This window comes from Phoxinus phoxinus, assembly GCF_949152265.1.
Source record: "Phoxinus phoxinus genome assembly, chromosome: 7".
Lineage (NCBI taxonomy): Eukaryota > Metazoa > Chordata > Actinopteri > Cypriniformes > Leuciscidae > Phoxinus > Phoxinus phoxinus.
Window position 1 is genome coordinate 17,793,537 of NC_136882.1, and position 25,680 is coordinate 17,819,216.

General features: G+C 37.4%; 3 protein-coding genes across 6 annotated transcripts; 2 read left to right on the plus strand and 1 right to left on the minus strand.

Moving 5' to 3' along the window:
- Positions 1-3,412: 3,412 nt before the first annotated feature.
- On the plus strand, positions 3,413-7,270 carry cryba2b (crystallin, beta A2b). 3 transcript variants are annotated; one of them, XM_079617496.1, is made up of 6 exons: positions 3,413-3,447; positions 4,039-4,440; positions 4,679-4,863; positions 6,065-6,206; positions 6,350-6,492; positions 7,053-7,270. In XM_079617496.1, the coding sequence occupies exons 3-6, from the start codon at positions 4,703-4,705 to the stop codon at positions 7,198-7,200; spliced, it is 594 nt and encodes a 197-aa protein (XP_079473622.1). In that variant the 5' UTR covers positions 3,413-3,447; positions 4,039-4,440; positions 4,679-4,702; the 3' UTR covers positions 7,201-7,270. The 3 variants fall into 3 exon arrangements, with proteins under 3 accessions (XP_079473622.1, XP_079473621.1, XP_079473623.1); XM_079617495.1 differs by having other exon boundaries at positions 3,418-3,447; positions 4,050-4,440; XM_079617497.1 differs by lacking the exon at positions 3,413-3,447 and having other exon boundaries at positions 4,304-4,436.
- Positions 7,271-9,635: 2,365 nt separating this feature from the next.
- fev (FEV transcription factor, ETS family member) lies at positions 9,636-13,255 on the plus strand. Of its 2 annotated transcripts, none has more exons than XM_079618870.1 (3): positions 9,636-10,638; positions 11,333-11,404; positions 12,015-13,255. In XM_079618870.1, the coding sequence occupies exons 1-3, from the start codon at positions 10,506-10,508 to the stop codon at positions 12,560-12,562; spliced, it is 753 nt and encodes a 250-aa protein (XP_079474996.1). In that variant the 5' UTR covers positions 9,636-10,505; the 3' UTR covers positions 12,563-13,255. The 2 variants fall into 2 exon arrangements, with proteins under 2 accessions (XP_079474996.1, XP_079474997.1); XM_079618871.1 differs by lacking the exon at positions 9,636-10,638 and adding an exon at positions 10,667-10,887.
- A 4,236-nt stretch (positions 13,256-17,491) lies between these two features.
- On the minus strand, positions 17,492-19,971 carry cdk5r2b (cyclin dependent kinase 5, regulatory subunit 2b (p39)). Its single transcript, XM_079617959.1, has one exon. It carries the CDS (start codon positions 19,724-19,726, stop codon positions 18,812-18,814), a length of 915 nt encoding a protein of 304 aa, XP_079474085.1. The 5' UTR covers positions 19,727-19,971; the 3' UTR covers positions 17,492-18,811.
- Positions 19,972-25,680: the final 5,709 nt, after the last annotated feature.

Sequence of the window (25,680 nt, forward strand, 5' to 3'; positions counted from 1 at the left end):
CAGCAAAAAAGGCTATGATTAAAATAATTTATTATTAGTTTATTTAGAAGGCTTGTTTTTTTTGTTTTTTTTCTTGCCGTAAAGAGCGGAAAGATACAAAAAAATAACATGAGCTGAGCAATATTCAATAGCATATTTTGCTCGGAAGAGTATTTTATATAGCCTAGTATTTTTTTTTTATTTTTTTTTTTACCATTTAATGCTCCATTTATATTTATGAAATCATCATTAAGCATTCACCTGCAGACGCAGTAGGCCTACCCCTCTCTTTCTTTCTTTTTTTCTTTTTTTTCTTTAAGTTTAAGAGGACATCTTTGTACGTCCTCGCGCCTTGACCTCACGCGCCCATCCGCTCCAGATGTCTCAACGCGTTGTATCTCGACGAAACGCGAGGTGGGTTTGCACAGAGCGACATGATTGACATAATAGAGAGAAGTAATCTACTGTGGACCTCCCATTTGACTCCCTGTGTCAATATTGGATGAGAGGAAAGTGCCGTGTGACAGGTGTCCAGGACAGAGTTCCGCGCGCTCAAGACAGAGAGCAGATCAATGCATTTCCAAGCGTGCACACTATAAAGCTAAAGGCCTCGGCAGGTCTGTGTGCATTAGCAGTCGCTATTATCACGCTTCTGATGTGCCGAATGGACACGGTAAGTTTTGTCAAGTTTTTTTAATAACACTTTAGTTAATTCACATTGAAGTAGTTTAAAATGTCAATATTCATATTTTCATGTCCAATAGGCTATGCCTAATGTTTATATTGTTAATGAAAGTTATTACCTTAGAAAATCATTGCTCACATGATTAATATTGTTCTTCTTTACTGGTTGTCTTTAAGGAAAGACGACAATTCATCATCAGAAACCGAATGAATTAATGGACGTCAGAATGGATGTTATGTGCTTTCTGTACTTGTATCACGTTGAGCCACACGCACAATACCTGCAGATGAAATGGTTTTGTTCGTTCGGCTCGCGTTACGCAGATGCAGACACGCGTCAGTAAAACACCAGAGCAGCGGATCCGGACATTTTCACTGCTGTCACAGTCTGTTCAACGAAACTTAACCGTGTTAAAACAATGAATAAAACGCGTATGTGCTGAGTAACTTATGAATGAATAGCCTAAATAGCTATGTCGATATAATGTTTTATTTTCATGTTATTTATTTGGTATTTAGACAAAAGGAAAACTCTGCTTGTTAAGTATAGCTATAGGCCAATTTTAGGCTACCCGTATAGCTACCACTTGTAATAGCCTGTTAGGCCATCATTTTGGTCATAACATTTATGAATTAAACCTTTATTTTTCGTCTTATAGGCTATATGACCATGTGATTGTATTTTAAGAGCAATATAAATATAATAATCAGTATATTGATAATAAAACATTTCCGTTAAGCTGAATTAAAGAACTATTTTCTAGTCAGATCATTGAGAGAAGCCTCATTGTTGAAGAACCAACGTGAAAATAAATAAGTAAAAAAATTAATATAGGCTATAATTGTCTTTTTTTTCTAAATGGGGGCAGTAATATCATATTGAATCTATTTAAGGTTACCCAATGTACGTTATTCTGAAATGTTACATTATTTTAATAAAACAGAAACAAAATGTAAAACACTTTTGTGAAAGTGCTTTCTCAATTTGTATTTTTATTTTTATTTGATACATTTACCGCTCTACTTATGTTGCAACAGACAATAGAATTGTTTCTGAATTAAGCATATAGGCTATTGCATTATTCCATAAAGTACTTGGCAAACAGATAGCCTACCTGCTGGACAGGAGTTGCCTGTTGGCTATGTGGCAGTTAAAAGGGTTACTGTTGAAAATGCAAATTATGTTTTTTTTCTTGCCCTTGGCTGTAGATTAGATGGAAATGTCTGTCTCTGCCTACCATGGCCATGTTCTGTAGAAGCACCCGTCCTTGTGTGCTCAAACACATAAAGGACATTATCAGAACAGATGTCACCTGCACTAGCTGTCTGGACCTGTCCACATTTGCCCTTAGAAGGATTAGTTTCCATGGCACCCTAAAGAAAACATCATCCAGCACTAACTATTCAAATAGCACCGACCAGTTTCACTGCACCTTCACCTGTATGTAAACTGGCAAAGTAAATGAATGACAATCAGGAAAAACAATATGGTTTGATGGTGCTGTGCACAACACACAACAATAATAAACATTTTAAAAATGTATTTCGTGAAGTTTACCTTCGCATCGAAATAAAATGTGGCCGTATTACAGTTCAATTCGTGCTCAAATGAAATGTAATATGATATGAGCAATGGCACCGTACTCCTGCAGTGACACGGAAGCATCACACTTTCTGATTTGCAACAAATTGATTTGCATGTCAAATCACTCTGACAGTTACACTGGGTTTTGCATGTGGGATGTTTACCTTGACCACACACACACACACACACACACACACACACACACACACACACACACACACACACACACACACACACACACACACTTACAGTGCATCATCATCTGATGATGTCATCAGTTCCTCGTCTCTTATGCTCATTAAAGCTGCATTTAGCCTATTTAAAAAAAATACAGAATCAAAAGTACAGTAAAAACAGTAATATTATAAAATATGACTAAAATATGTGTATTCTGTTTTAATAGGGTTGTCATTTATTCCTGTGATAAAGCTGTATTTTCAGAATCATTACTCCAGTCTTCAGTGTCACATGATTCACTTCAGAAATCATTCTAATGCTGATTTGGTGCTCAATAAATATTTCTTATTATCATCAATGTCGAAGACAGCTGTGCTGCTTAATGTTTTTGTGGAAACAATGATATATGTTTTTTTGCAGCACTTTTTTGATGAATAACACGTTTGATGACGAACAGCAAAATAAATACATTTGAAAAATAAATATTTTGTAATAAATGCCTTCATCATTATCTCTCTCTCTCTCTCTCTCTCTCTCTCTCTCTCTCTCTCTCTCTCATATATATATATATATATATATATATATATATATATATATGTGTGTGTGTGTGTGTGTGTGTGTGTGTGTGTGTGTGTGTGTGTGTGTGTGTGTATATATAAAGAGAGAGGGGGGGGATGCATTAAAGAATGCATTAAATTGATCAAAAGGGTATGCTCAAAAATTATATATAAACACACATATACACTAGTAGCACAGATAAATTCTGACATAAATTTAGATTGTGTGTGTGTGTGTATACAGTCTGTTGCCATAAATGTTGCCTGAATTAATGTCATAATTACAGTATGGATGCAACTTAATGATAATTATTCCTCTTTTTTTGTATCAGGGTTTGTGGGATGTAACTGGCTATCCTGAGAAAATGAGTGTGAGCTCAGATCTGCCAAATCAGGATAACAGGACAACAGCTGTGCGCCCTGCATCTCTACAGCACCTGTTCTTACGCAAACAACGCCTAACAGGTGAGAACAATCACATATGCATCCACCGACACACATTCATGCCTTGGCTTATTAGAATATTTGATAGGGTTTGGTTTCCTACATAATTGTCTGTCTTGTTTATGAATAATAAAACTTAATCATCTAGTGATAAGGGTCATAAAAATACTGAAATCCAGAGCTACTGGTCATGCAATAAAGCATCACACCACAAGATGTCATCAAAAGGGCTGACCAATGGACTAATGTTCAGTTTAAGTATACAAATAATGTCTATTTTTTATTGATATGATCATGTTCTAAATTAAATACTTGCTTGATATGATAAAACTGACTATGCCTATCACATTTCAAAAGTTACTTTTATGATGTAAAGTTGTTTTTTAAAACAGCAGTATGCCCTATTTATCTGAATAGGTGCAATTATTATTAAAAAAGGATGTATATTATTATCCATTGTGAATGGGACAACAGATAATTTGGCAATGGGAATTATACTCTCTCAAATGTAGTGATTGTCCCCCCCATTACATGCATATATTGTTGTTCAAATGACCTCAGAAACAAAAAGAGAAGATTTGTGTTCTGTATTCTGATATGATTAATGTTCAGCATCATTATAGGTCAACAACAGCCAGTTCTGCCCAGGGAGAGCATCCACAAGCAGGCACCAGAGAGTGACCACGGACGGCTCAGCCTAATCTCCAACAATTCTGCTATTATCTGCCCTATCCAACCAAAGTCTCGTGTCAAAGCATGGCCATTGTGAATAGCCAAGGGTCCAGCGTGGGGGCAGAGAGTGGCGTTTTGATGAGTCAGTGGGTCTAAGACCTCCACAATAGGCCGCGCAGGGCTCCACAATAGTGAAGGCTAATGCGGTTTTTCTGTTGGCTGCTGCTGAGTGTGCAGGCCTGATGCGCATTCTGCACTAAATGAGGGGCCCTGTGCTATAAAAACACTGGGCAAGGGCTTGGCCACCACATTGATTATACTGGATCTGTCCCACCTCAGTACGTGAGTATGCCACTGTCTTAGCCCTTCAAAGTGAAACATCGGATTCCTGTACAATGATAAAGAGCACAGACAGAGAGAAAGTGATCTTATTGAGCAAAAAAAGAAAAAGAAATACTGTCGAAACTTTATCCAGGAATCATGTTTCACTTAATCTACCCTGGCGTGTTTCACAGTGGTGCATGAATTCACGCTGTGGTCTTGGTTATGCCCCTGTCCTCTCCTTGTTTTCCCGGTATAGAGAGCGCGGTGATCGACAGCAGCCATGAATCCGCAGGAGCAGTTGGAGCAGAGGGGGAAGTTTAGGATGACTGTGTTCGAGGAGGAGTTCTTCCAGGGAAAGAGCTGTGAATTCTCGTTTGAGTGCCAGAACATTCTGGACAGAGACTTCAGAAAGATTCGCTCCATTAAGGTGGAGAACGGCCCGTAAGTGTGACCTCTGGATGTTTCGATGTGCAAAGGGTGAAGCAGGGAGGATATATGACTGCCATGTTTAATATTGGAGATTTCTTTTTGATTGATTAATACTGTGAGATATTTGTAAAATTAGAAGTAATATACACGACTGTTCAAAAGATTTGTTTTTCTTTTGTTCAGCAAGGATGCATTAAAATGATCAAAATTGGCAGTAAAGACATTTAGAATGTTACAAAAGATTTATATACTAAATAAATGCTGTTTCTATTCTACAGTATATCCTGATATCCTGAAAACACACAAATATTTAACTGCACACCAGTTTTCAACATTGATAATAATAAGATATGTTTCTTGAGGACCAAATCAGCATATATATATATATATATATTCATACAGTAGTGGCCAAAAGTGATGTCCAGCCTTTAGGAAAATGGACATCTTTACCCTTTATTCAAATATTGTTAAAGATTTGTTAAAGATTTTGTAAGCATATTGTATTATTGTGCTTGGAGTGAACTGTTTTATTTGTGATAACACAATGAAACAGGCAAAATTGTGCGACATTAATTTTAGCCAAGCAGTTATACAAAGAAATTATGAACAAGAGAGAACCAACAAAATATGCTTACAATGTATGTTTTGTTCATGCAAGCTTTTCCTATATATATATATACACATCTCAAACTTATAGGGTCATTAAAAACAAAAACAAATATCCCCTCCAGACATCACTTTTGGCCACTATTGTGTGTGTGGTATATATATATATATATATATAGTTGTTGTGGTTTTTTATTACTTAAACATGCCTATATTAGACTATTTGCAACTTTCATAACCTACATTTAGCGTCATACTTGACAGCCAAACATTTTGCCATCTACACAATGTCCCACAAAACCAGCAATGTAATTGTCATAAACAGCATTTCCATCTAACTATAGTCTAAATGCCGTTTTTTAAATATATTTCTATATATCTCTACGAGCTGGAACAATGAGAGAGATAGCAGAGATAGTGTGTGCGGCTGGCAGCTGCCGGCTGTCTGTGATGATGACAGATGAGCTGATAAAAGACCACAGAGCCGCTCATTCAGCCCTCACCATCGTGTTTGCCTTTGCCTTTGTGTCCTGATCAGCAGCGATCATTGCCATGTAAAACCACGTTGCTTCACGGTTTGTGTTGACTATGACATTCTGTCTCTCAGCTGGGTGGGGTACGAGTATCCCGAGTTCCAGGGCCAGCAGTTTATCCTAGAGAAAGGAGACTACCCCTGTTACCAGGCCTGGAGTGGCAACAGCAGTTACAGAACAGAGCACATGCTCTCTTTCAAACCTATTAAATGTGCTGTAAGTCAAATCTGCAAAGACTTTCGCATACGGCTTCCTTCATCATCTCAGCAATCTCTTTGTTAAAATGGCACATTAGGTTTACTTCATAACTAATCATCCTGGCGTGATTTCATTTCCCATACTCGCCCTTTCCCCGACAGAACCACAGTGACAGTAAGATTACCCTCTATGAGTGTGAAGAATTCATGGGACGTAAATTTGAGATGTGTGAGGACTATCCCTCCCTTCAAGCCATGGGTTGGTGCAGCAAGGAAGTTCCCTCAATCAAAGTCAACTCGGGAGCGTAAGTCACCTCATCACTCTTAACAACATCACTCTTAGAAAAATTATAATTCTATATAGAACCCTATTAATACTATATTTAATCATTTCATTTTTTTTATGTTTGTAACAAGATATGTACACACATATACATATATATACATTATATGATCAATAAGTTATGACAACATGTTTTTATACAACATAACTTTTTTTATAAGTTATACAAGATTCAACTCATTTCAAAGTCAGTTTAATGTAATTTTAGTTGAAATGGCTTAAACATCCAAGTTGATTGTACTTCAACTTTTTTTACAGTATATATATATATATATATATATATGTATATACACACACACACACACACACACACACACACACACACACACACACACACACACACACACACACACACGATTATCAGTAAATGTCTTCCAAACGCATTTCTAGCAGAGTGTGTCCTTTGTGGATCTCCTATTTTTTGTTACAAATAGTGTCTCACTTACGTAATGTAGCACCTCCCTGCACACAGTCTTATTAGTGTGCGGTGCAATAAATGAGATTTGCCCTTTTCTCTGGCAGCTGGGTAGGCTATCAGTTTCCTGGTTACCGTGGATATCAGTACATCTTTGAGAGAGACAGACGCCAAGGAGAGTACAGATGCTACAACGAGTTCGGCACCCAGGCACACACCAATCAGATCCAGTCTATGCGCAGAATTCAGCAATAAGACCCCACACCATTATGTACACATCATGTCATGCCCATGTCATTAGGCAATAAAGACATTATTTAAACTATATGGTAAAAGAGTGCTTTTTGCCTTCTTTTTTTTAAATAAAACAACTTCTCTGCTCAAATCATGGATCTGCTAAGTAGTCTTGATGTAAAAAAACAAGCAGGTCTGATGCTTTTTAAAGCTATGTAATTAGAGCAGGCCTCTCACATTTGAAAAGAAATGTCATCATGCAGAAATTTTGGCAGGATTTTTTTTTCTGAGATAGACTACACTTTCAATGGAGGAATAGGCCACTTCGTTACATTTAATAATTAGGATGTTTTACACCAGATGAACACCACCAAGTCTTGCTTAAAGTCCCATATGGGGGATGTGAGACTGCGATATTTCTAATAAACAAGAGCATGAGTACATTCATCTTAGTGTCATGTTATTTTTTCTTTGTGGACCTGTTTTTGGGGGATTTTAGCTATACATTTGCATATACATTTATACAATATATATATATATATAGGCCTGTTCAATCTTCTATAAATTACACTGTAAAAAAAAATATTGTTGGTTTAACTTAAACAAATAAGTTACCTGGTTTTGAGTTCATTGAAATTTGATTTACGTTAATATAGTAAAGGAGATTGGTTTAATCAACAGAAACCAAAAATATGATCTAAACCACATTAATTATCTAAGTTTATTTGACAAAAGAAAAAAGTTGTGATAACAAATCATGAAAACATTTTTTTTAGTGTAGAAATATAAAAAGTGCTGTTAATAAATCTTTAATGTATAAAAATTTAATGACAACATCTTTCTATTTTACCAACTATTTTATTGTACATATTTATTTTCATCATGTAGCCTATAATATAGCACATTAGAATGGAGAATTAATAATAATAAAAAAATTCTGCAAGTTTATATATTGCAGAATTAGCCAAATTCTCCATGGGCTAGGGGTGAAAGTTCACACGTGTTGTCACCGGTTTGGGTTTTGTCTGGAGCTGTCCGAGGTCCTGACCTTTGTGGATCAAATAATTGTCGTACATTCTTGTTTGAATAGGCCTATAAAGTTTGTCGTTGATGAAAACAGCCGAGGTCTAATGCAATGGACGGATCATTTTATTAATGAAAGATTAAAGGAAGTACGGTTTCTTTTTCGTCCAATCAAATCGTTTGTAACACTGGGATCCGGGTGTGATTCCGTCTCGTATGTTTGTTGTGTGTAACCGTTTAGAACTCTAGCAGTATTTGGCTGCACACACCCACTTCCAGAATCAGATGAGAAGTTGCTGTTTGAAAACTTGCTCCCACACCCAGTACAGGATCTCCTAATAAAATGTTAAACTGTACACACCTTTATCAAATACACATTTCCCTGCGAGTTGATTTAAAGTGTAGTACTGGTTAGTGCAGTGGTTATAAGACAGACAAGAGTGCTGAAAGCAGCTGGATCTGGGACAGGCTGCAGTCGGACATAACAGGACGGGGTAAGTGAACTTAATAAGGGAGCAAATCAGGACAGAAACCTGCACTATAAGTTAGTATTTAGAAGGAAATGGCAGATATGAATCACAAATCCAACCTTATAAAACTGCTTATAAAACTGTTTTATTAAGTAAACTTAAAATGATAACATTAGTTAAACAATTTTAAGAAGTCTAAAATATTTATTCAAGTAAAATTCGTATTTTATAGGACTGAATTAACCTGACTACAAGGTTACATCGACAACATAAGGTGAGACCCGGTCACTTTGAGAACACTTTGTTCTTTGCTGTGTAGGCTACTTTCTCAAACTTTGATATAATTGACTTTTCCAAGTTTGCCTGCTATACCGATCCCTGACCTGAAATTATTGTCGAAAACAAAGCGTGCTCTGTTACAACGTAGCCTACCCCCTACCGGGAAGAGTGGTAAGTTAACGTCAAATGAAACGTGGACATTTGATTATGGTGGTAATCGAATTTACTGTTAAATTAACTATTATCCCCCAATCACCACCCCATTTCATTTTAATAATTTTAACTAAAAATGATAAACAAAGTACAAACATTTAAGACATTTTTTTTTTTTTTACATGTATGGATCTAGCTCAAATTAATCTGAGAATCTGTGGATTCAGTTAGGCTACATACAGTGTGTATCGTGCAGGCCAATTACAGCTATCATTAGAAACACAATTTATCTTTCTTCCAGATTTAATGATTTCTCTTTGCATTTTTATATTCTATATCTCTTTGATTAGCATATCGCATTTATCTTTAATTGCATTTAGGTGTTTTGAATTTATTCATCAGAAGGTCCAAGGCCAGCATGAAATATGTCGAATGCATGGACAAACTCAAGCAGTGCTTTGCATCCGAGGCTTGTTTAAGTTGCCTGCGATCTCTTTAATGACTCAGGCAGCTAAAGCAAGTCTGGGACGCCAGAGACAACACGACAAAAACAACTACAAGATGACTCGACTGTTTCATCTGATGCTAACGTGTGTTTGTGTTTGTGTTAATGATGCTATACTCTCACAGTTGAAGCTGCTGGGGATTCTTTATTTTTGTGCAATTAATACAGGTTAAATATACAGAATAAGCAGAGTCCACCAGCACTACTTGACTTATATGCAAATATTAAATGTTTATTTGTTATAAACAAATATGTTTTACCCCTTTCAGGTTTTAATCAAGTTTCAGTTTTTAATGGACAGCATTAATATGTTTGCTCGGCACAAAAAAAAAAAAGTAATAAAGCATTTACCTTCTTTGTCTGTTTTTTTGTCACTTCATTGGTCCACGAGTGTCGTATGGGTACTGTAAATATGGTGAACCTAAACTGCTTTGTTGTCGTCCACATTTATCATAGTATTTTCTTTTTTTATATATATATTTGGTTTTGTAAAAAGGTAGGCTACATGAAATTCAAGGACTGTAATATAATAAAAAATGTGTAAAAATAAAATGTTTACCCTATATGTACTCGAGTTATTTATAAAGAAAAAAAAAGGTTATTTTGGGTGAACACTTGGGTTCTTGACTCAGTTTTTAAAAAAATGTTTGTTTGTTTAATGACAACCAATGCCTTATGTAACATTATAACTGAACCGATCATAAGGCAGGGCACATGGTTTACAATACCATCTTTTGCGCATTAAAGCAACATACGTTTGGGATAAAATGTCCTTGTTTACCATTATGCACTGAGGCATGGTTAAAAGGTAAATATTCTCAACCAACATGGAACAGGCCTTTCTGTTTGCAAAGAGGTAAAAAGGCGGAAAAGAAAGAGGATCTGAACCGGTTTCCATGTCAAACACTTCAATTCTCCATAGAAACTCTGATCTTAACGCAGAAACTTTATTAAACCTTGATGGTGGATTGATAAGGCCGAATTTCTATCGGTTCCTTTTTATTGTGGAGACGGGGAGGGATGGCAGAGGTAAATTGCTCTTTTAATTAAACCAATGCACCGAAGGAAATTGCTGTCTGAATATTGTCTCAGAGATGGGGCTTGTGACAGTTGCCTGGAAACTTCAATCTGTCTCACATTTATTCCAGATCACAGTTTTGAGATAAAGTTTAATAAAAATCTTTGCGCCAATGAAAGCCTACCCTTTCACGTCCACCACGACCACCACAATGCGACAGAACTGCGGAGGAAGCCTTATGTTTAACATGTATCTCTCAGGTATATAGTCTTTTTGTGCGTAAAATGAGAAAAACTGCTGAAATGAGTGAAAAGAATAGGGCGATGCTTGGGGTCTGCGGGTGCACGCCGCGCACCACCGCCGGTGTCTCTGACTTCTCCATCTGGAACGCATGTCCTCTTTTGTCGGAAATCGGATATCCTTTTTCCTGGACGCGTTTCCTGACCTCAGCGCTGAAGTCTGGGCAAATATATCGAGCAGCAACACGACGATACTCATACTATTTAACCTCTTTTATTGCGAATTCGTATTTATAGATGGATGACATTACGTGTTTTTCCTCTAAAATTATCACAAATAGGCCTATACACAAAGCAGGGGAAATATGTTTCATGCATAGGCTATTTTGCTTTTTACTCCTTTTCAAAGTACATATAGAATATGAATTCTAATTGTCAGACGTATTTTTTTAACGTTTTCTTCCAGACCCCACAGAAACTCTTCTGAAGGAAAGCAAAAGCTCTTCTTGGACCCCCATCAACACAGGCGTGCAGAAAGGTGAGTGCTGCGATGAATTGTTGACAGACGAATTGTCTTACTTTTGTGCAAAATAAATCAATAAAAGGTTCTTACATCATTAAAAAAAAGATTGTGTACATTACGCAAAATTGTATACACACTTTTATTATGATTATACCTAAAAAATAAATCATTACAAAAAGTACCCAATTAGGAGGCTATATAAGTTAATATATGGGCTGTCAAGAACAATTTTGTGCTGCCAAAAGAACCGTTCAGAGAACATTTCAGTATTTCTGAATAACATTTAAATAGTCTAAAGTTCCTTTTTACACACAAAGAACCTCCAATAGACAGATTCCATGGACGTTTAAAGGAATTCTTCATAAAATCATGCCAATAAAGAACCTTTATTTTTAAGACTGCAGAACCAAGAAACCAATACACGGAATAATCTATAATAAAATATCAAATGTTTTTTTCATCTCCAAACGACCATAACCAACTCAAGAACTCTATAGCCTACAGTAAACCTGTTTTTAGTAGAGTTTTATTTTCAAGAGTGTTCTCTATTTATTCTATCTTCACAGAATATTGATAAAAAAAGGTCGGTGGCTACATGTAAGCCTACTTTCCTTCCATTTTATAGGAAGTGGACAAATCCAGCTATGGCAGTTTCTCCTGGAGCTGCTGTCTGACAGCGCCAATATGACATGCATCGCCTGGGAGGGGACCAATGGAGAGTTTAAACTCATAGACCCGGACGAGGTGGCCCGACGGTGGGGGGAACGCAAGAGTAAACCGAACATGAACTATGACAAATTGAGCCGCGCTCTGCGCTATTACTACGACAAAAACATCATGACCAAGGTGCACGGAAAGCGCTACGCGTACAAATTTGACTTTAACGGCCTGGCGCAAGTGTGCCAGCCCTCTTCAACTGAACAAGCTATTTATAAGTTCCAGAGCAACTTCGCTCCCATCCAGTTTTCAGGCATTTCCAAACTCAATCTGGTTGCTCCAGGTGTTGGTCCGTCGGGGTTCTCCTACTGGCCCGGATCTCCTCCCACCCTCTACCACAGCCACAACCTGCAACCGCCAGGACCCTTCGGTGCCGTGTCTGCGTCACATTTAAGTTGCGTAAACAATATCAATACTTTAAACAACCTGAATAATATCAATACTCACTATAACTGATTTTTTTTTTTATAGCCGATAGGCTATCCAACGCGCAAACTGATTTCAGTAGCCAACTAGCGCATTCACTCCAGATAAGACCGTATAATAATTTACAATAGTCATTGAATAGGCCTTAAATTCTTTACTCGATTGAAAATTATAATTTCGGCTTAACATTTGGAGGACTGTTAACCACTTTTAAGATAAGAAAACAATTTAGCGCCATCTTATGGATAACAAATAACATGGCTAATTCATTATCAATATCAGCTGTGTGTTGATCAGTTAAAATCGGTTTTTCCTTAGGCTACCTCCCAAACCTTTGAGTTCAACAAAAGAGAAGACAGAATTAACCTAATGTTAGAGAAAAGACTATGGTACGAGAAAAAATGGTAAGAAGCAAAAACGTGTTCGCTCCTACACTTGTACAATCGAGCATAGCCTTCACAGCCCATGTAAAGCGCTTTGATATTTCGTTATTTTATTTACGATAGTGATTGTGCGTTGGTCGAAGCATTGGGTATAGGATGGACGTTGTGGGTCTGAACATGAGGCATACATTTTCAAAAGCGTAGGCTATATATCCTAATAAATAAAGGATAACTGTTTTTTTCGTAAGCTACTGATCACCAGTCTGTGTAGCCTTTCCCCCTTCTTTTTGCGCTGTTGATAATTTGGTTATAATGTATTTTGCTTGTGATAAAACATTAAAATTTTAAAAAAAGAAAAAAGAAAAAAAAGTGTTATAGGGTTATTCTTTGTGTGTGTGTTTCTAACTTGGCTAAAGTAATTTTGGGTGGTATTTGGGAGTAATTTTATTTCATTAATTCTGAAAAAATAATTTTGTATAGGGTAGAAATATTTGCTATAAAGCCTCAATATTTAAATTCTGCCATCATTTACTCACCGTCAAGTTGTTCCTGTATGAATTTATTTGTTATGTGGAACAATGTTGTGTTTTCTATTATCGCTGTGAAGCTGCTTTGGAGGGTGAGTAAATAATGACAGATTTTTTTTTTTTGGGGGGTGAACCAAAGGGTAAATTTGCGTTATCACTCTGTGGTAGCCTATTTTTATAATTGTGTTTTTTATGCAAAGTTCTATTTTGTGGATATAGTCACTAACTAAAATAGTAAAACTCAGTAATATATATATTTTTTAATAATAATAATAAATTAGCCGTACACTATTTATCTGACTAAATGTCCCCACAAGCAAAAGCTTAAAAATTGTCTATGCTGTGGCTGCCAGCCATCGGTGTATACGCAGTAAGAAAACAGCATAATAAACGTTAACAAAAGTAGAGAATAGAAAATATTGTCACAGTGTTATAAAACGGTCGAGTGTGTAAAGCCTCTTTGGTTCCTAACCACATTCCTGGGGGCCCCCAACACTGGGGACACATTTTGCAGAACGCTTCGGTCTGCAATACACAATTAGGACACAAGAGGGCGCCATGTAGCTATATTTCACCGTACCTACAACTGCGCCGCAGGACATTTTTTCAGCTTCATATGTCAACAAATAGTAAAAGAGGAAAACTGGGGTAAGTAAGAAAGACATCCCAACCTTTTCCTGTATCGTGACTAACTAAGATATCCTTATGGAAATGCAGTTGAGTTGGCTAATTTGTGACACATGGCTTTCTTGCATAGGCTAATTGGCTAGTTGCTTATTTGATGTAATTATGAGGAATTTCTCCAGCATTGCTGTGTATTGTGAGGAGACCCATATGTCCCATCAGTGTGATCTGCATGTCAATAGCAGCCATACTGGGGTCCGCCATTTATGGCAAGATTTGTTTGCACCGACACAATGGACTTATTTTAAATAGGCTCTAGTCTGGCCAACAGATTCCAGCTTAGAGAAAGGGTTTGTGCAAGGACAACCAAAGCTATATCGGTATGAGTGTATCTTAAGGAGTCTCTAAGGTTTTGCACACTGTAGGGGAGATAGAAGTTACATGCTTTGCACCAGTGAATATTTCTCTGGGTCTGCTTATTTTTTTAGTTTTTGTGTAGACACATACCTTGTTCACTTTCTGTTGTTATTGCCCAGATAAGGATACAGCTTATTTAACAACACATAATATACCCCAATGTGGATGTATGGGGTAAGTTGTCACAATAGAACAAATAAGCTTTAATTTAGTACAACATTTATGACACACTTGAAGCACGTTTTGACAACCAACATAGCCTCCCCTATATTAAGATTAGGCTATAATGATTTTCTTCTCTAAAATAATCAATGCATTGTCAATAATAGGAAGATACCATAGCACATGTTCTTTATATGGTTTTAAGTTTTTGTGACCTATGATTTTTATGTCTTATATGTAACCTTATAGATATAATTAAATTAAAGTAGTAACTATGCACAATTCTTATTACTTAACAATATCTTCAATTGATTCTTATTCTCAAACTTATTCAAGAGAAGTGGTGAAAGTAAAAAAGGAAAGCCAATAACAACAAAGAGCGTCTAATCTACATTTCCGTAGGTCTTCCTCAGTGCTCTATGAGCTAAATCACTCTTATAATAAGCTCTGTTCAGCTGCAGGGTGTCACTGAGTGAATGTACAAGAGTTAATCTGGACATTATGCGTGCTTAGTCCAGTGTGGCAGCTTTTGCATAACACACAGATGGGAGGAGAACATTTCCAATCTCTTTTGTCCTAAACAAGTATGTAATCAAGCAAAAACGCTTCCTACTTTTGCCTTCCATGTAAACTCAATCGCACACTTTGTGCTAATGTTTTAAGGCACTTAAAAATGCCCAATGCTTTAGTTTCTTATAGCCTAACCTGTGTTTATAAGGATAGTGCCAATCTAAAAACAATCACTGCCGTCACATTGGGTGGGTCAAGGATAAATGCTATAATTGAAGGAACGTGAGGAGCGTTCAATCTAAGTCAAGTTTGTTAATAGCGCTCAAATTGGCTGCTGAAATCATTGTGAGGCAGTGTTTCTGGTAAACACAAGCCTCTGTGACAGGAGAGGAGTGTTGGCTGGTGGCCCTAGAGAAAGCTTAATGAGCAGTGCTGCTTTGAATCTGTCTGTGTGATCTAGTGACTAACTCCCAGCCAGTGGGTGGCTCTGAATGTATCATCCATTCAAGTCAGTCACGGAACACCCACTCTGACTCTATATATAGTCAACATCCTCCATCTCGCTCTCCCACTGAGAGACTGAAACAAAGTCAACGCGTTACTCATCATACAACTAAAAACTTTAGACGTATCATTTGCAACATTCTATATTATTTGTGTCAAAATAATCATCCGTTATAGGTTTTACAATGGATTTCTGTTATCATTTATTCACCTTCATGTCTTTCCAATCCTGCATGAATCATATGGACTGATTCTTTATTCTATTTGGAGCTTGACAGTCACTGGTCACATTCTTTTATTGTATAATGAAGAGCGGCTTGAACATTCTTTAGGATTTTTGTGTTTCTAAAAGAGAATAATATTAGTTTGGAACTGAGGGGGAGTAATCAATTTTTAATAAATGTTGGTTGAACTATTCCGGAAGATGGTGTCATCTGTTTGAAAGGGAAAGCTTTTGGGAAAGATGTTTATTCACTGACCCGTCAATAGAGTATTACTGACACTTTGATTTCCAACCCGATATAACCTATTTATTCTAATCTGGGATTAGGTGGAAAGCCTTAGGTAAGATCTCTTATACAGTATTTATAGCCAAGGCACAGTGTTATACGGTCAAATTGACGGTGACTAGAGAAGAAAGCCTCCTGACAGATTAAGGAACCATTATAACAGAGCACAAATAGAACTAATCAGTCTTTGTTTGGCGCTTTGGTTGGGGTCTCTTGGGATAGCTACACACTTATTTATTAAGGATTCAGGAGTATCAGGTGCAACTAATAAGAAACATTCATACAGCAGACAGAACATATTAGTGTCCAGTGATTTTGCTTTGGATTATTATGAATGTCACTTTTCCACCATTCAGAATTGAATGGAGAATTCATAATTTTAAATTTAAAGTAGAACTAGGCTACAACTAACCGAAATTTACACAAATTCAATGATGTGATTTTTAACCAGAAAAGGAAAGTTTGTCAAGACAAGCTGATTATATACTGACCAATGGATGGGTGGGTGGATGGGTGAATGGATGGATAGATGTTCTCACGTAAATGCGTCTCTATAGCACGCAGTGTGTTTATCGTGCAATTTATACGCGAAAATGAGTTTTTACGTGCATCCATGACACGCAGTTTTCGCGTGCATTTGATACGCACTTCATTGCGTGTAATACACACCCCACACCACTAATCCTATACCCAAACGTATTTACACACGCATCCCACACCAGCTACTAAACCTATACCAACCCAAGCGTATCCTATGCACGTAAAAACTCATTTTCGCGTATACATTGCACGATAAACACACTGCGTACAATAGAGACGCATTTAGTGTGATCAGGTTGGATACATAGATAATTAAATATATGGTCAAGGCCTGGGAGCTGGAAACTAGAGGTAGCATCTTGTTGCTTACAACAGAAGCTTTAAAAATAGTTCCAAAACTAGGACATGTGTTGATTGCGAGCTAATTTCCTACTCGAAATTCGAAAACTACTTGAGGACATAGCCTTCTTGACGCATTCATAATGTTCATGTGGCCACGCGCTGCTTGAAGACAAAGCGCGTGAGGTTCTGCAGTGCTGTGAATGAGCGATCCTGCGGTTACTATAGAGACCGACTGGAGAGACGAAGCCCCAGTTCACATGTATTTCGCTGACCCAGAGAAGCACATCTCACAGACTGCAGCAAATTCCGGCCAATGAACTCGAAGATCATTCATGTAAAGTGTTTTATTCACAATTCCGCGAGGCTCGCTCATTCATGCTTTTAGCTGAACGGGATTGGCTGATGATCCAAAAAAGTCCCACAGACAATAAAAGTGAATCATAAACATGATTTATCCATCTGTAAATGAATTGTAGACTAATAATTAGGCACATTATATAATAATTATATAATTTGCCATTTTCTCTTTCCTTTCACATCACAGACACACACAGAGAGAGAGAGAGAGAGAGAGAGAGAGAGAGAGAGAGAGAGAAATTGTAGCCTGTTAGTTTTCACACTAAAACTTAACTTAAAGTTACATGGTTGCAAAAAAATGTAGTTAATACAATTGAGATTGGTTTAATCAACAGAAATTCTAAATATTATGTTATCTGAACCACATTATATTGTCTGAAGTAATTATCTAAGATGATTTGACAAAAGAAAAAAAAGTTGTGATAACAAATCATGAAAATAATACTTATATGGTGTATATGCCTTGTCCCAAAGTGCACAAAGCTTAAAATGGATGCTATATGAGCTTATAGGCTAGGCCTATTTCCTCAAATGGCACGTGCAGTGCATTAATAAACTCGATTCATGCATTATCGATCAACAAAACCAGTCAGACTGTGTTTTATTTCATCCAAGCAAGAGCACTGAAGAATCATGTCAAAATATAAAATAATCTCCAAGCAAGACCTGCCCATTTTGTTTCTCAAATCATTGTGAATAATATTAAAAAACCCGTAGTTTCCTAAGATCACACATGGATTGGCACATAGAATATCTCAGCGAAAAGAAAACGCTTTCAAGTTTCACATCCAGAATGGCGTCTGTCAACAGAGCAACATGAGCACATGGAAGTCGGGTCAGCACCTTGGATAGTTCCACTCACATCTCTTCAAATGTAGCTTTATCCTCCTGAGACCCACTCACTTGTCCACTCTAATGTCTTGAGAGATACATTAAGCCTTGATAGCAACGTCCAATCTTTAAAAATGTAGCCAATATAATAATATAAATTGTACATAATAACAAAAAATTTGAATATCAGGCTATGTATGTATGTGCACCAAACACTTAAATAGCCTATAGCTAAAAGGTCTCAGGAGGATATTGACCCAGATAACCTTAGTAATGACAGCTGAGAGTGACAATTATATAGAATAAACGTACATTTGTACTTTCCCTTTTTATGTAAGACTGTGAAGCAACAGATACAAATCTATATGACATGCATTAGCTATACCGGTGAAGCCATGTTAGCTATTACAAATCACCACTTAATACTGTTAAAACAAAGCCAACAAAACAGTGTCATAAATAGGTTATTATATTGATAGATTGGCTCGTGGCGCAACGCAAAAGTCACTCAAGCAGGGCTGAATAATACATCCAGTAAATCAGTATTGATCTCTGCTCAGGTTTCGATCACAGTCAGCGGTCCAGTTCGCTTCCATCCTTCTTACAATCTCCTTCGTTTTTTAAGTCTTGGAAAACCTCTGTGAAAAAGTGCGGATCCATGTTAATCTGCAGCATTTTCCCGCTCAGTTTATTAATGACATCTAACGAACGTTCAAAGAACGCGTCCGCATTGGCGTCGACCATGAAGGGCTTGAGAGGATACGAGATCTCGTTTCCGATGTAGGAATACGCCAGATAGAGGCAGGTCAGAAAGGTCCCGTGTAGTTCACGTGGATTGTCAAAATCATCGGTTACAGTTTCCCTAACGAGCAGATAGACGAACACGAGGTTGGCCGGCGTGATGAACCCGTGGTCCTGCCAGCCCTGCAACAGCAGAGTCCTGTCCACGTTACGGAACCAAAGGATGACCTCACTTGAGGTTAGTTCCTTGACTTTGCAGCATCGCTTGCACAGGAATTCACCCAGGCAACGGAGCAGCTCCCCGGTGGAGGCCTGGACGATCACGCGCCGTGGCGAGAGGAGCGACCGGTTGCTGGGCTGCTTCTGAACCGACACCAGTTGCTTCGGCGCTGGATTGAGCTGTTCCTGATTCGGATCCAGATGGGGAGGAACCGTGGGGATGGGCACCGCAAGAGGTCCATTTTTCGCTTTCCGCTCGGTCGATTGTTGCGATTTCCTGAAGTTCTCCTGGTTCAGATGCTCGACCTGACAGTTGCTGCTCTCTGGCAGCGGAGCAGGATTCGGATTTACTTTCTTGCCACATTTTTTCTTACCCGATGAAGTCACTAGCCGCTTAAATGTGAGCATGGACACGACTACTGACGGCTTTTTAAGGCTTTTTTCCATTTTCCCATTGGCGTCGTCTTCTCCATCTTCCAGAATGGTCCCTTTAGTTACTATAGGGGATACAGATAACACGGTACCCATATTGAAGAGCGCGCGACAAAAATGTTATGATACTGCCCTGCGCGCGCGGAGACGTCGCAATAGAGCTTGAGTGTATCAGATCACAAGTGCAGATCCATTTGGTGAGTAAAACAGGCAGTTTAGCAGGTGGACTGACAGACCATCATAAAGGAAATTCCAGAGCAGTCAGACACCCCCTCCACTTCTTCTGCAGTGACTGCAAGCCAGTCCCGCATCGCCTACCTCAACCAGAGGGGATTTGTGGTAAGCCTAACCAATCTGACATCAGCTTCTGTTAACCGGGATTATCCCATCGTGTCTGTGTAATTAGCCAACCTCAGGGCTACAGAAGACGAATGACAGTCTAAAGCACCAATAGAAACAAACGTGTAGCATTTTTAGACCGCATGAGCCAAGTATAGTTCTGCCATTCAGAGAACACTTTTCTCATTACTCCATTTCAACACTGAAATACATCATGTGTTATATCAAATTATTAAACAATGGCATGAGATAATTGTATTGTATTGATAAATGCATCAACAACAACAACAACAACAACAATAATATATATTATAATATATATTACAATATTTGGCATATTTGGTTACAAATATTTACACATAATACACATAAAAATATTTGGTTTTCTAGTATTTAAAATAAATAAATAATATATGACACTTTTCCTAACCCACTGCACGTTTTGATGTTTGAAACAGCGTATTGAAAGCAAACTGATTACTTCTTTCTTGGCATAAATAGGTTACTTGAGTAATCCTTCAAGTTTCCATGAGATTGGGAAAAGAAACCCAAATTCATTCCAGAATCAAGCTGCTCATCCATCTTAAATCGGGATTAAAGCAGTCAACATTAACATTTGCTTTATGGTTGGCGGCCTAGCTATAACTATTTCATTTACTAATATTTGTCAGAATATATATCTCTGAATAGAACAGAGATTTTACATTATAATATTATGCAACAGACTGAATGCAATTCAAATTTGAAATTGATTAATTCCCAAATCCTGTTTATGTGTTCCTGTGCAAATTAAATGGTAGTGGTTTTTGTCTACTAGCTATTGACCCCATGCTGGTCTCCCATCTGTGGCTCTGCCGAATGACAAAAAGGCCTGTCTGATCATAACAGCTGGCAGGAAAGAGACACTTTTCTGCACTCTGAAGTAGGCTACCTATGAATTATACAGGGAAAAAAATAAAATAATAATTCAATGTCTTGCACAACAACAAAACCAAACAATACAATTATGCACTACTCATATTGAGAGTATTTGAAAATACTGCATGTTCCATAATAGAACACAAGCAGGGAATCTGTGAAACCCAGAGGAATAACCCACAATGCAGCGTCACAGAACTGAGTGTACTGCAGTCAGAGCCGCATGTCTCTCTAATGAATATGCAGGGAGAGGGTTATGAATATTAACCTCTTGCAGCAAACCTCACCATGTTACTGTGAAAAGCGTGTCTGAACAGAAATAATCCGTTCTCTTTACTTCTCTTTTCTGTGAATCCAGTACTTTTCTACTAAAGGACAATGAAATGATCTGCTTTTAATAATAACAAACCATCTGTATAAATGTAGCGCCACTCTGTTTTAAATCTTTAAGCGTCCATTTAGTTTTAATAACATCTCAAAGTCAGGAGCAGCAGTTGCCAAGTTTGTCAATATTACTTAAGATATGAATCTGCATCATTGTATGGCAACAGTTGTGAGACGTTTTGAGTCAAGGATATGTGAATTAGGTAATACTTCAAAATCAGAACATTCTTTAATAAAGCCAGATGACTAGATATAGCAATGGCAGTTAAATCAAGGTTGTTTACTTCCACTGTCCTAATGTATTCTTTTAGTCACTCCCTGCACTCTCTCGCCACCTTGTGGTCAGTCATAAAAAAGCAGTCTACAAATGTAATAAAACAAACGTGGTATAAAATTGTGACACTGTGCAGCTGCATGACCACGTGTTGTTCATATCAGTGTGATCGGAAAGTCTCCTGCATTTAAAAATATACGCATAAAAAATAATTAATCGCCTTTTATAAACGCCTTTTTTCTGTAATTAATCGCACATAACATTCAAGGTTTTTTATATATTGTACTATATTGATAATAATTTCACATTTAATCTCCAACTTAATGTAGAAACAACATAAAGACAGTTTATAATATTTATTTTTTATGAATGAAGGCCAGTATCACAGATACCAAACTGCTACTTATGTCTATGAAATTAATTTTTTCCTCAATTATAGCCATTCAACATTATAGAACAGGTGAAACTCGAAAATGTTCAAGCCTTTATTTGTTATAATTTTGATGATTGATTGGCTTACAGTTTATGAAAACCCCAAATTCAAAATTAGAATATTGTGAAAAGGCATGTAATGAGTCTATATTAGTTTCACCTTTTAAGTTTACTAATAAATTAACTTTTGCACGGTATTCAAATTTAAAGCTGTATAAAAGCTATCAATTTGAACATTTATTGGCTTTAAAAAATATAACAACTTTTAATTTAAGTGAACTTAAAAACAATATTCACATAGGCTACTGTAAACCTAGTATACATTTTTTTCTATTGGCCCAGTTGGGCCGGTTCAGATTTTTACTTGCCCTGCCAAAATGCACAAAAATGTAGGCTATTTTTTTTGATGCATGTAACCTTTTAAACAGTAATTTTATTAATCTTCTGTATTTTTACCTGTTAGACCTACCTACAAATCTTAAAGTTATCAAACACTTCACAGTCTTAACTGCAATAGAATAAACTATAAATTACATTTAAAATAAACATAGAATTTCTAAATTTCGGCCCATAACGAATATGATACGGACATATCATAAATTCTTAATTATAAAATATACACCCTGTCTTTCTCAAAGTTTCAGAAATGCACATTTCAGTTTGAATTTAATCCCTGTATTATATAAGGACAGAAGAGGGCACCATCTACTAAGTGTCAGGGGCGCAAGCATTTGGAAGAAGCGCACAATCCTGATGATAGGGAGAACTGATGATAGCCCCTGTCAGCAACACCCTTCAGCACCTCAGGCTAATATTTAATAACCCCAGGCAAGAGCTAGCGAAATTATACACCCTCGGGTCCCTATCTGTCTAATATTCTCACTCATGACAGAATCCTGCTTTCAGCCGAGGCACTGCTGCCAACAGCCAAATCTCTGAACAAATGCTGACTATACCTCCCCAGCTGTTAGCAGAGGAAAAAGCTCTTCATATGAAGGACAACCGTTTATTCACTTTGTCCACATTTAGGTGGAAAAACTTGGAAATAGCACCATGAAGGTGTTCAATACATGGCAGTTTATGGAATTATGTAATAGAGATTTTAAAAATGTTCTCAATGCTCGCACAACTGCATGTGTGGTTTATAAATGCAATCTTACTGCAGTTAGTTATCAAACATGATTGAAAGAAATGAGCAATCCATGCCAATGTTAATAAAGAGAAAAAACCCAATGAACTCAACTATGTCATTGTGCACAATAGGCTGTGGCCTGTTTGATTTCTCTCTTGCCCTGTAAAGCACAAGAATCTGTCCAGCTCTTTGTTGTGGGTCACATCAAAAGCAAACACAGAGATCATGTTGCTGCTCTTATCACAGGGTTGTCTATCAGGACTCCAGAAAGGGCTTAGCGGCACAGCCAGGGGCAGGTGGGCGGCACAACACATCACTGATACTGCAGCTGGACAACACTGAGATGATAAGACAGACACTAAACAGAAACACACATACTGTACGGAGCATGAAAAAAGTGCTCATTTTCAAACGGACCGCTCTTAAAAAAATAAAGATTATTTATTAGCCTCGATGGTTCCATGAACCTTTTAGTCACATGCTTTTTTTAAATGTGATATTATAAATGATTTGTCTCTGTGCACATCATTATTTTTGTTATTTCACGTGTCCTCGTAATCACTCTCTTGCAGCGACATCTCTTCTCTGATGTGTTTACTGGCACGAGGGCGGGGCAACCTGTCACTCACATGACATCACATTATAGCAAGCCACAACCATTTAATCAATCCCCAATGGACAAAATCAAGTCCAGTCCTACATTTTTTTTCTTGTACGAGAAGCCGTTTCACTAAGATATATGTCACAATAGGGAAGAAAAAAAATTATTGCAACTTCTGTTTCATGCTGACTTGAAAGGCACACCGCAGACTTTGTGACCTAAAGATTTGAAGCATATGAGTTATTTTAAATGATTCCTCAGGCCAATATACAGCGCTTGACACTATCAATGCTCCGAGCGGGGCTGCCCTCTTGAAATACCGCCTATGTAAGTTTGGAGAAGATGCACCGTCTTTGGCCAGGTCATGTGACCTGGAGAATGCCTGGAGAACGAATCACTTTACGACCGTCACGTGACCACAAGCTCTGATATGCTCAAGGAGCTAACGCTTTTGCTACTATTTTTCCACCTGCTCGACTCCTGGCCATGGCTGAGGCAAGGAAAAAGTTTAAAACTGCTTCTGAGCACGCAAAAAAGAGAAAACGCGAGAGGGATTGTGGATGTCTTCTTGACTTTTGCGACAGTGCTGCGGCGCTTGTGGCCTCTAGGGGCGCTCAACGTGAAATGTACAGGTATAGCGCCCCTAGTGGCCAAAAGTTCCACGGTGTGCCTTTAATATTAATGTAACCTTTCCATTGCTGGTTTTTTATAATGGGAAAAAAAGTTCTTTAGATTGTTAAAATGCTCTTCACACTATAGAGCCAATAATTACATATTTACTTAAAGGGATAGTTCACTTTAAAATTAAAATTCTGTCATCATACTCACCCTCAAGTTGTTTCAAACCTGTATTAATTTATTTCTTCTGCTGAACACAAAGAAAGATATTTTGAAGAATGTCAGTAACCAAACAGTAGTCTGTACCCATTGACTTCCATAGTAGGAAAAAAAAATACTATGGAAGTCAATGGGTACAGACTACTGTTTGGTTACTGACATTCTTCTAAATATCTTTCTTTGTGTTCAGCAGAAGAAATAAATGAATACAGGTTTGAAACAACTTGAGGGTGAGTAAATGATGACAGAATTTTAATTTTAAAGTGAACTATCCCTTTAAAGGTTCTTTCGGGAACCCAAAATTGTTCTTCTATGGCATCACTGAACCACTGAACAAACCTAGAACACAAGAAGTGTAGCCTAGTTCTTATGGGGAAAAAAAAACAAATAAACAAAAGCTGCCAGCTTTGTTTAACCTTACCGGTCTGAATGAAGATCAAACACTGGTTAATACTAATAAAGGCTCAATATGACTGGCCGAGGTCTCTTGAACACAGACACACCTGCCTTTGATCAAAGCCCTCTGCTTGAAAGCCATGCACAGTGCGACGCGACACAGTCCTGTCATGCAAACAAACCTGATGCTAAATTCAACTGGGCAGCTATCACTTGAAAGGCCTGCTTGTTTTTATCAAAAGCTGAAAGACATCAGACGACATCTGCTGCCTCAGGAATATAAGGGGAGGAAATCGGTTTTACACTGAAAGCGAGCAACGTAATGTGACGGAACTTATAATTATCAGAGCTGTTCGTTTATACTGTAGTTTGGTTTTGTATCCGTTTGTTTGCGGACTTTCTGTAGGTTACATATTTATGTCAGTAGGTGGCGATGAGTGACTGTCTTTATAAGTGAATCATTGAATCATTCATTCAAACGATTTGTTCAAACACACAGATTCATTTAGGACAATTTAAGTTCATCATCATCATCATCATCATACAAAACATACCTCAATAAGCACCAAACTTGATTCCAATAAATCCAAATAGCAAACGCATAACTACTAGTCTATTGAAATATAAATAAATAAACATGAGAATAAAGATAAAAAAAAGACAGAAGACTTCAAAAGATAGCCTACACAACTTTTTTCTTGTTATGCATACATTAGATGACACATTTCTTCTGTAAT